Here is an 11,570-nt window from a genome sequence, read left to right as displayed (position 1 = left end):
CCAAGGCGAACATCATTGCGAGGAAGAAGGCTGTGTGTGAAGCTTGTGCTGCAAGTGCTCAAGGTGAGTCTCCGGCGAGTGGTGGCGCCGCTGGCGATGGACTCGTTGATGGTTGATCACATTTGAGAACTTCCGTGGCTGAACATTGCGTATGATCGTGTTGTGATGTTAAAAACTATAAATTATGCATCATATATTTTGGATGTACTATGTATGATCTGAAATTGTTGTGCAAATTGTTATCTAAAATCCTATTTTGAGGGGTCAAAAACTCGGACGAGCTAGCAGAACTCGGCGAAATGTAAATACAGAACGCTCTACTTTTAAGGGGCGAAAAAAATAGGGGACCTATTATACATGCTCACACCAGTACGTAAAAGGGAAATAACTGAACGCGAGCTATGAGTACCGTTCCAAAATAATTCCCCATTCGAGCAGCGAGGGCGGTGCCGAGATGGCCGGCCGCCGCCGTACTTCGCCGGCGTTGGGGCCGCTGGACGACGAAGATCTCCTGGCCGAGATACTCCTCCGTCTGCCCCCGAAGCCCTCCTCTCTCCCCCGGGCCTCCCTCGTCTGCAGGCTCTGGCGGAGCTTCGCCACCGACTCCGCATTCCGCCGCCGCTTCCGCACCCACCACCGGAGGCCCCCCATCCTGGGCGTCTTCGAGGAATGCGCCAGGGAGCTCAAGTTCAGGCCTCTGCTCGACCCTCCCGACCGCATCCCTTCGGACCGCTTCTCCTTAGATCTCAGCGCCTACGGGTTTTTCAGCTGGAGCGTCCTCGGGTGCCGCCATGGACGCGTCCTCCTCCTCAACCGGACGGAAAATGCTCTCCTCGTGTTTGAGCCTGTCTCGGGAGACACACACCGCATCCTCGTTCCGCCGGTGTTCACCCGAGATGGTTCCACCGACGCCTCTGCGGCGGTGCTCTGCGCTGCCGGCGACGACCAGGGCCACGTGCACGGAGACTGCCACACCAGCCCCTTCATGGTGGTCATGGTAGGCACCGATAAGCGTGCTCAGGTAGCCGTCGCCCGGGTGTACTACCGAGAAAGTGGCATGTGGGGAGACCTCATCTCGTCGGCTGAGCCATGTGCCGGCTATGTTGGCCATCGGCACTGCACCCTCGTCGGCAATGCTCTTTACTGGTGCCTATATGGAACGGCTGACGATGGAATACTCAAGTTCGATTTGGATCATCAGAGCCTCACTGTGATCAGCAAGCCTCCTACTGGCCCCATTGATAGCCAAATCCAGATCATCCGGGGAGAGGACGGTGGTCTTGGCCTTGCCATATTGTCGTACCCGAGTTTCCAATTGTGGGAGCACATGGTCGATTGTCACGGTGTTGACACATGGGTGCCGCGGAAGACCGTTGAAATGGACGAGATGCTTGGTCGGAAGGCTGATCATACACATATAGTGGGGTATGCCGAGGATGCCGATGCAATTTTTATGTCTATGCACAAACCTTCGGACAGTGACCCCTTCAGACGCGTCCTTGCCATCGTTCAACTTGAGTCAATGAAAGTCGGGAATCATCATGGAACCTGCCATCAGAATACTGCCTATCATCCGTTCACAAACTTCTATACTGCTGGTATTTGCCTCTCTTTACATTAGAGTAGCATGATTCTGTGTATTATTCATATATATGGTTGCTGGAGTAGTAACTTAGTTATCATTTTCCTCTTTGCTTGATCGATAGAACTAATAGCTGTGCTGTTTTTTTATGTTATACTAGTTTTACTGTACTTTACTCAACAATATTATAGCTGCAGAGTTAACATACTTTGTATGTAAAACCATTGTGAAAGTGTTTAAGATAAATTGTAGTCAAAGGGCACCTTCATGGTAAATCTTGCACCTTAAATCTAAACATATCCTGCTCTAAGGGGGACACAGTTACTTCTGTTTACTCAAGATTTCCTTATCGGCAATCAACACTTGAACCCAGCCACTGAGGCTACATTAGGAGTTACTGATAGAATTTTCATATGGCTAAGTTGTTGACAGTTATAAAGAGTAAAGATCATAGGTCAAACCTTAGCTTGTTTCGAGGTCATATCGCTGATAATTCTTTGTTTGTTATTCATGCTGAGTTCATCTTCTTCCTCCCCATTTTTGCATGTCGACCAATTGGGTTGCAAAAGGTTTATAAATTTTGACTTGTCAGGCTGATATTCATCTGTTAAGTTTAATTCATCTCATCGAGGTTTCATATTTTGTTGTTTTGGATTGTTCATACCTGTTCTGGATATGGCCATAACGCTCGTCTCTTTAGAGTCAATTGCCTGCATGAAAAGATCAAATTACCCTAACCTTCATGTCCCTTCTCCCTTTGCTCTGGCCTGGAGGTAGCAAACTGCGCAGATGAATTTGATCATTCGTGTACAGAACTGTCCACAGAAAAAAAATTATTAACCAATTGCTAACAAAAGTTCGTATTGCCTTGCTGTTAGAATGTAGTGTGGATGCCAGGATGATACTGCTTGAAAGAAAAGAAAAAAAGCAAGGCAGATATCTATTCTGGTCGAAGTTCTTTTACATTTGTACTTTTATCAGCAGCTTCTGAAGTTTGCAAATGGATAGGTAACTATTAATTATTATGATTGATCATACTCGGGAATCTGGTGTATATATAAACCAAAGAATGCGACACTTTTATGGGAAAGAACTTGGCATTATATATTAGAATCATTTGAAATCACGCATCAAGACTGTTATGTTGTGCTGAACCTTAATTGTTTGTTCAGACACCAGTTTCATCTTTTATACCTCTCTTTTTTCGAAATGCTATTTTACTGCTAGAATGACCCAACCTTGAAGATTTAGTCATAAATTCCATGACCGTGAAGTTAACATTTCCTTACCTTCTCAACTATGGCTCGTGCACTTGTGACTAATGTGGTCGGTTGCTTCACAGGCACTGCTAGAGCGTGAAGTACTCCGCCAGCCATTGAGCCACCGAAGCAGCATGGGCTAACTCTATCCTCCTACATCTCCTGAAGCCTCTAATTTCTTATGATCAGCATACTTCCTATAACTTGGTTGATGCAATGAGATTGTTTGACTCGTATCAAGGAGGCACCCGGGGATTACTGTGAAAGAGTCTCTGCACTTTATACTAGTCCCATGTAATATTCTATGACACTTTATACTAGTCCCATGTAATATCTATGACTAATCTCACTTGAACCTTGCAACTGGAGTGCCTGTGAGTTATGTATTCTTCTTCTGTTTTCCTTTTTCTGGAAAAATTAAGATGTATGTGTGCCATTTTGTACTGCCTGCCACTCGTAGGAGGTAGAATCTCAAATCATATGATGGCCATACGAATGAATTTTGTACGTGTGTTCCTCTCGTTTTAATAGCTTTGCTAGTTGCTCCCAGAGTTTCGATGGCTGAGGCTGCAAATTCAACTGTTCTGAAACTCAAGGATGTTTTAATTCTGAGACTGGATTCGGAACAACTGAGATCTCCTTACAATCTAATACTCCCTCCGTTCTTTTTTAATTGACTCGGATTTAGTACAACTTTGTACTAAATTTGAGTCAATTAAAAAGGAACGGAGGAAGTAGTATCTAAGCCACTAATAAAGTCACTGGTAGAAACTAAGATGCCAAGTGTAGAAGAAGCAGCTTGCCCCATGAGCTGCTCTGCTAGTGTGCAACGCTGGCAAGCATGTAGCGCCGTGCAACGGTAATGCTCCGGCAATAGGCACTACGCAAAAGGGTTAGATTTTGAAATAGTTTTGCCGAGAATTTATTTTTCGCTGAACTATGAGGTTTGTTATCATTTTTGCCGGCATGCATGGCGAAAAGAGCACGCCACCGTGCTCCCAAAGCATATGCTTTCTCAAGGCGCCAACTTCAACTTCGAAGCAGCTCACCTTTGTCGATTGTAAACTGCTTGCTAAACTTCAGACACCTGCAAGGTGCACTAAATCCCTAGGAACTACACGTTACTTAGTTCGAATCCCTTACGTGCACAAGAAAAATCCGGCATTGCAAACAGGGATCATATGTCAGAAACTTCAGGGTAGTTCATCTAAATCCTTGTCAAGTTGCCAATCACCATTACAGTAATAATACCATTGCTTAAGAAAGTGTACAAGCTTGTTGGTTCTAGGGGTCCATGGTCTAGGTTAGCTTACAGAAGAAGTACGACAGTTATGGATGGATGCCCAGCAGTTTCAGTGAACTTTGTAAAGCAGGCCCTGCCCCCCAGCCATCTCATGACCTCCAAGCAACAAGGCATGGCATGACGTCACAATGCTGAATAAAGTACCTGCAGGCAATGCCTCCTACGTGCTCTTTTGCATGATGATGCGCTACGCCCCAACACACAAAACCTACTTACTCACATCCTTGTATATTCTTCTTTCTGAACCTCAACGCTTGCTTGATTGGAGTAATAGATAAAGCTGGATGAGCTAGGCAGTTTCTGGGTTGGAAGGTTCAGCTCCAACCTTCCACCTCTCAAATTCTGCAACACTCAACAGGAACGAGCTTGCGTTTCGATGCCCCCCACCACCGTATTCCTAGAAAAAAATTAACAAAATATTCTATAAGCCAACAAGTCTTGACATAGAGACTTTTCCCAAGCCAGGGCACTGCAACCTTAGAGATCAGTGAGTGAGAAAAGTACCTGAGAGATAGAAGTTGTGTCTTCTTGACCCAAACTTCTGAGACTAATTTTTAGCATATGGTCATTATTCAACTCAGGAACTTTGTATACCACCGCGCCAATAGCTCTGAGGAGGAAAACAGAGCACAATTAAGATTATGAGCTTATGACATCATGCTGTAGTGAAGTCAAAATTATTCTTAGATAATGGATGAAAAGGAAGACGCGGGAAAAAATAACGACTATAGATCAATATAAAAACTGGGAAACGTAAAACACTAAAACTTGCCTCAGATTCAAATTCTGACTCTTGTCAGCTAGCTGGTTTCCGAGTTCACTTCTCAACTTTGCAATAGCATCAGCATTCACAGCCTAAGGGGCAAAATGACTAATTTTAATAAATAAGATGGCCACCGAAGGAGTGAAGGTTAAATTCATGGCTTGAAACAAAACAAATAAAATTATGTAGTGTCAAAGTTATTGAGGTCAGGTGTGTATGTAACTGTCCCTGCAGGTGTCGGCTGCCGAACCCTCCCTACCAAATGCACTTTGACATCCCACAACTTCTGCAGATTGCGTAGACCCACTAATCTTCAGGTTAACTGGATCTATGTCACTACAACTTTCGCGAGTTGGAGAAATGCCATTACAAAAACCTAAGTTGGAAATATGCCACTACAACTCTCTCATACCCCTATATATGCCATTTTCTTTGCTAAAGAGAATAACGGTTCAATAAATACTTGTATTTCAGTATGTATTTCAATACTGACCATACTATCCCTGTGCCCAAATTTGGGCAGCACTTTTAGGTCGTCCGGAAGCCAAAATAATTAAATTAAATAAGTTTTGGACAAAATTTGAACTGGCCAAAAAAATCTTGCAACATCGATCCAAGACTACTGTGACGTTTTTAGCCAGTTCTGGGCACATATGCAGACCCTCGCTCATCTTGTTAGTGTTCAATGTTCATACAAAAAGCATCTAATGCAAAATTCAATTAAAATCTATAGAATTTTCTGTTGAACACATCTCCATGAAGGCAAGGAGCAAAATCTTTGTTGCAATAATTCAACAGCAATCATCTGCCTCCCTGTACCCAATCGTATACAATAGCAAGCATAGAACCAGGAGGAGAATAGAAAAAGAGTATTGGAGGCACAGGAGCTGGCTGGCTGGTCTATGGGGTTGGAATCTAGGTGCTAGTGGAGGCCGCCGGAGATTCTGTAGAAGGGAGGAAGGTCTCCAGGTATGCTCCTCCAGTCGTGGCGCTCTCCTCCAGCAGCTGCACCGTAACCACGTCGCTCGCATACGGGCCCCACCGGCCTGTGTGACGCGGCGTTGAGCGCCTCTGGCCACCTGCGTCCTAATCCAGCAGCAGCCGACTCACGTCGCGCCCTCCTCAATCAGGGCCGCTTCCAGAAGCACCCTCCTCCACCAGCGACCGCCTCCAGCAGCGACCGACTCCCGCCGCTCACCCTTCAGCACCGCCACCTCGAGCAGCGGCCTCCTCCGACAAGCCATCACGTTTCGTGCGAGAGGGTCTGGTCGGTTGATAATCCAGTCAATTGACTGAGAGATGGACGTGTCCAGTTACAAAACGTTACTAATATAAAGTTGTATAAGAGTGTATAGCTTGGTATTGGACAAAATGGCATAGGTAGAGGTATGAGAGAGAGAGTTGTAGTAGCATATTTCCAACATTGGTTTTTGCAATGGCATTTCTCCAACTTGCGAAAGTTGTAGTGGCATAGATCCAATTAACTATTTATCTTAAGCACAAGGGTAAAATGTGCTCAACAGTTAACTCCTATAGTCCTCAGGCATATAAACATCTCTTCTAATACAAGTATACGTAAACATGTAATTTGGACGAAACAAACTGACCATCGCAAAGAAGATTTTTTAATATTCTACTAAAAGTTGAAATAACTACATGAATCAAGTAGAAACATATGTATTGTATTTTTATTCAAGATCATGAATGGGAGCCTTGGTGCATGGGTACAGCTGCCGCCTTGTGATCAGGAGGTCACGGGTTCGAGACATGTAAACAGCCTCTTGCAAAAATTGCAACGAAAGGCTGCATACAGAGACCCCAAGGTGGGTCCAACCAACCCCACGCAAAGCAGGAGCTTCGTCCAGCGGGCTGGTCCTTTTTTATTCAAGATCAATGCTTAGTAAAAGTTGGAAGTTAGTGTAATATCAGCTGTGATTAGGCAAGATTATTATCAGTACATCTCTATCTATGTAGTAATGCACTTTCAGTTTTTCACATCCATCACCATGCAGTGTTGACATAACATGGACGAAACTTGTCGTGCATAGAGCAAAGTTCATGGAGAAGAACCAAAACAAACAAAGGATATGCATATTTGTCTTACCAGACAATTCCCAAACTGCCCACATCCTAGTGCAATTTCGTAGGACTTCTCTAAACAATCAGCAATCAATGTTTGCTTCTGCGATAATGTTACTTGTCCCCGAGAAATCACTTGTTCAGGATCCAACTCCAGCAGCTGCAATAAGACCAGCACACAATTGCAGAAAGGTATTGGAAATAAGATATGTAAGTGCAAAAATAGCATAGGTATGCAAGGTATGATCAGCTGATGTTACTACTCCCTCCATCCCGGTTTATAGGTACTGCGTGTATCCCTACGTCGTAAATTTCACAACGTAATACAAAGTATATATTACAAAACATATTTCATTAGAAAGTTCAAATGTTCTACTTTCCAATAGCTGCATTACAGGATGTAATCATCAAGCACTAATAGCTAAATTATCAGGGAACAGCACCATTTCTAAATGTGATCATACTATGATTTTAAGTTGCTAATGAGTACTCAAGCAATTGTTTCATTGAGCAGCAGCCTGGAGTTGATTATTATACAACAGAAACAAGAACAAAAGAGCCAATACTCAACATGCTATAAAGTGATAAAAGGTGTTGAACATGCATGTTCAAGTGAAAGGAGGAAGTTGTACTGCAGAAAAAAATACTATACTACTCCCTCTATTCCAATTTGTAAACCCTCTGTTCCAATTTGTATGCTCTCTGTTTATATGCGCCCACACATTTTGAGGTTCAAGTTTGACAATCAATGAGACCAATGAAATTTGTCACAAAGATTATCAGTGAATTATAATCGAAAATAGTTGCTAATGGTATGATTTTTATGGCACGTGACTGAAATATTTTGGTCTAATTGATGGTCAAAGTTGAATCTCGAAATAGGAGGGAGTGACAAGTCAGTCGTTACCTGATCAAACAACTTTCCATTTTCATTGACATTGAATTCAATGTCCAGATCTTTAAGGCCACTGCTAAAGGCCTTGCTATTTGGAATAGTCCACCTCCATAGATCTCCGTCCTCAATAAGTTTGAAGAGCTTGTGTACCATCTCAAGCTTGTTGTCAGGTAGATATTTCACATCAGTTACAGCATTACCACTTCCATGGTTCCGTGAAGTACTAGCTTCTGTCAGCAATTTGTTGCTAAAGTAGTCAAACGCAATTGTTGCTCCACTGCGTTGCATGTCAATCACCTTATTCACATTTTCCCCAAGTGTGGCCCTCCCACACAGACTTTCCATGGCAGTCTTATGATGGTCTAAGATTGTTACGCTGAAAAAGGTAAAACGATTATATTAGTGTCTCCACCTAGTGTGCAATTCTCATACAAACTTCTGGAAGCAGCGTTGTGATGGTCTAAGTGTTACGGTGGAAAAAAAATAAACACTTAGAAGTATCCTGGTACTGCAAAGAAAATATTCTAGTGCACAGCTTCGCAGTTCAACGATATCCAAAATGACTGAATGCCACAATGTGTTAGTTATTCTTACTACTTAAAGATTAAGATAAACATTGAGAAGGCCCTACTACTGTGCATAAAATTAGGAAGAATGCATCTGGAAGAATCTAAGATTAACCAAAAAATTCACATTAAACAAGAACGTGAATAACACAATATAAATGGAGTTCAGAGATGAATGTTTGCAGACCTCTGAACCTTCGGGGCTATATCAGCAACAAAACCAGGAGGCCCTACGAAGTCAAGCAGGTAAACATCTTTGATTTCATCAAACGGAAGACCATCACTCCTACAAAGAAGAAACCAACACGATCAATGTTATAAAGAGGAACACAAAGATCATCGTTCTGAATCTGCTCTGACAAGGCTTTTGTAATATATTCTGGGTGACTATTTTGGCCATTCCGATCAGTCCGAACTAATTATGTACTGAAGAAATACTCCACCCAGTTCAGACTGTGCGAAACTTTGTCTTCCGTAGATAATACACTCCATACCATGTGTCTTTTTTGTGTGAGGTGTTATTTCCTAACTTGAGGTGATTCTTCAGAGAGAATACAGATTGCGCAAGAGAAAAAATGACACAAATGTAGCTTAAGCAAACGGAAAAAACGCCGGGACTTTTCAAAAGAACAACACATACTTCCGCAAAAGTGAAACTACACCTGAACACTGCAAAGGCAAAGCGCTATGGAATTTCCCTGACACTGTCAACTTCTGTCAAAACGAGCATCTGAAAGAACTTGCTTGGTACAGATTCGATCTTGCGCATGGATATTACGGCACGTTAGGTTTAGGTGGGAAATACTACCTGATGGGGTCGTAGACGGTGTTGGGGAAGAAGCGGACGGGGAGGGTGGCGGCGGAGAAGTAGAGGTGGGCGGCGAGCGCAGCGAATGCACCGTCCGGGCACGGGTAGTGGTACAGCACAGCCGACACCTTCCGCGCGGAGCCAGCGCAGGCCATGGCCATGAGTACTGCAGATGGCGAGCCGACGGGAGGCGGCGCGGCTGGGGGTGGGGTGCGGCTGGCGGCGGCTGGCGGCGGTTGGGGCTGGGGTGTCTTGGTTTTGGACTCTTTTTTTAAACGATTCAATCCTTTTGTCGATAGCTGAACAAGATACAATGCGTGAGGCTGAAAAACCTAAAACAAAATTTACAAAGATCATCATTCACATCAACATTATTTGGAGTCAAAAAGATCTCGCTAGATCTGAAAAGAGGTGAGAAGACCAAGCCATCGATCTCATGGACTGACAAATACACAATGTCATCAACTTCGAGATACCATCGTGAAGGACGCTACTGGTGTGGGAATAGAGTTGAGGCGGATTTATTCGCCCGGCGCGCTCCCACCACCCCAAGGGTGCACTACATCAGACAAACCCTGACCCTAAAATCTAGGCCAGAAGAGGAGGGAGGGGTACCTCCCTCCTGTCATCAGAGCGGCAAGCGGAGGGAGAGAAGATCAACCCTCACACTGGCGGAGATCTAGGGGAGGGAGAGATGTCGCCTCCTCCTCCTATGGAGAGAGACAAAGGGAACGGTTCTCACAATGGTGCGGCAACTAGGATGAGAGATAGTAGACCGGAGGATCGACTGGGGGCCGGGGCGAAGTGGATGCCTGGAGCAAGGATGTTGGTCCCGAGGTGGTGGATTTGTCGTTATTCCTTGACTTTGTCGATGGGATGCGATGGATCTTATTTCAAGATAGCACGGGGACGTCCCCCGATCGACGTGCCATAGTGACATGTGCTTCGCTGCTTGCAGCGGGTCTGTTCATCGACTCAGACAGACTTGTTGGCGATGGTGTTTTTTTAGATTTGGCAATGTTGGACACTTGGCGTCTCTTCGAGTGCGTCTAGGTGGCGTTGGAGTTTCGCTGCGACCACTAGCTTCGACGAGTGCATAAAACAATAGGGATAGTTTCAGGACACTTGTTTTCTTCTGGTATGTCTGTTAGTCCCCACGTTTATTTACTCATGTAACTTAATTTTCTATCAATAAAATACGTGGTTGCTCTGGAAACAATATTATTTAGAGTCCTCTACGCTAACTCATTTTTTTGCGTTTGGATGTTTCTCTTCTTCGTCATTGTGACAAAAGTAATAGTAATGCAACTATCCACTACAAGAATGATAAAATGGTCTCCGCCGCCACTTCCATCGCCTCTTCCGCGGGACGACTCGCAGGACTTTGTCACCAATGTCTTCCACGCGATCCAGATGGCGCAAATATGCTAGGATCGACATCCTCATATCGGAGATGCCGCAGCCGCTGCCACTAATGCCCCAGTACGTCATCGAGCACATGTTGATGGGCCCTTTCGGAGGAAGAGGCCTTCAACTTGGAGCTGCAGTACTTGGTGCCGCCTCCTCTGCCTCTGCCGCCATGGGCACCAGCGGCCGCTCCACCTCCGCCACCGACCGCATCGACATTTGCTCCGCCGGTCCCCAACTAGCAATGGGCGATCCCGGACCTCGTCAACCTGACCCAGATGCCCAACGACGGCGAGGAGTAGAGTAGGGTTAGGGTTTTAGCGGGCCCTAGCCTTTTATATTTTCATCTTTGATTTTTAACGCTATGTAAATTGTTTTATAAATGAAAAATGTGGGAATAATGAAATGCGTCTTTTCACTGGGGGCACCCTCAAGCGCAAACGGTCATTCTTGTTATTAACGCTAATTTCTCGTCCGGGGCCGACGCAAACGCATGCGTGTGACACTTTTTCTAGTCTGAAATGTGTCGGTCCAGAGATGCCCCAAGTGACATAGGCATTCCGGATGGGCATGCCGAATAAGGTACTCGGGGATGATTGAAGGCCCACGGCCCAAAGTTTATGAAGCCCGGAGGCCCAACAAGCATCGATATGGAAAATAGAGATAGACTAGGAATAAAAGACTTGTATCAATATGGGAAGGACTCAAATAAGTCTACCGGACTTTGTAACTTCTACGATACGAAAGCCTCGGCTCCACCCACTATATAAAGGGGAGTCGAGGGAGAAAGAGAGGATCGAATCATTGTCAACACAAACCCTAGTTTTTCATAGTTGAGCACCTGTTTCGGCTGAACCTTCGAGATCTACTTGCCCTCTACTTTCCGCGAAACCCTAGTCTAGAAATTG

At 44.7% G+C, this 11,570-nt stretch overlaps 2 protein-coding genes across 2 annotated transcripts; one reads left to right on the top strand and one right to left on the bottom strand.

The window, feature by feature from the left end:
- The first annotated feature begins 384 nt into the window (after window positions 1-384).
- LOC127306641 (uncharacterized) lies at window positions 385-3,348 on the top strand. Its single transcript, XM_051337302.2, has 2 exons — window positions 385-1,598; window positions 2,925-3,348. The coding sequence occupies exons 1-2, from the start codon at window positions 455-457 to the stop codon at window positions 2,939-2,941; spliced, it is 1,161 nt and encodes a 386-aa protein (XP_051193262.1). The 5' UTR covers window positions 385-454; the 3' UTR covers window positions 2,942-3,348.
- A 699-nt stretch (window positions 3,349-4,047) lies between these two features.
- On the bottom strand, window positions 4,048-9,561 carry LOC127306642 (uncharacterized). Its single transcript, XM_051337303.2, has 7 exons — window positions 9,256-9,561; window positions 8,635-8,733; window positions 7,894-8,257; window positions 7,012-7,146; window positions 4,917-4,999; window positions 4,649-4,754; window positions 4,048-4,541 (listed from the first exon to the last, which is right to left on the bottom strand). Exons 1-7 carry the CDS (start codon window positions 9,414-9,416, stop codon window positions 4,434-4,436), a joined length of 1,056 nt encoding a protein of 351 aa, XP_051193263.1. The 5' UTR covers window positions 9,417-9,561; the 3' UTR covers window positions 4,048-4,433.
- Window positions 9,562-11,570: the final 2,009 nt, after the last annotated feature.

The sequence above is a fragment of the Lolium perenne genome, chromosome 6, assembly GCF_019359855.2.
Source record: "Lolium perenne isolate Kyuss_39 chromosome 6, Kyuss_2.0, whole genome shotgun sequence".
NCBI lineage: Eukaryota > Viridiplantae > Streptophyta > Magnoliopsida > Poales > Poaceae > Lolium > Lolium perenne.
The sequence above is the reverse complement of the archived record's forward strand: the minus strand, read 5'-3'. Positions and strand labels throughout refer to the sequence as shown.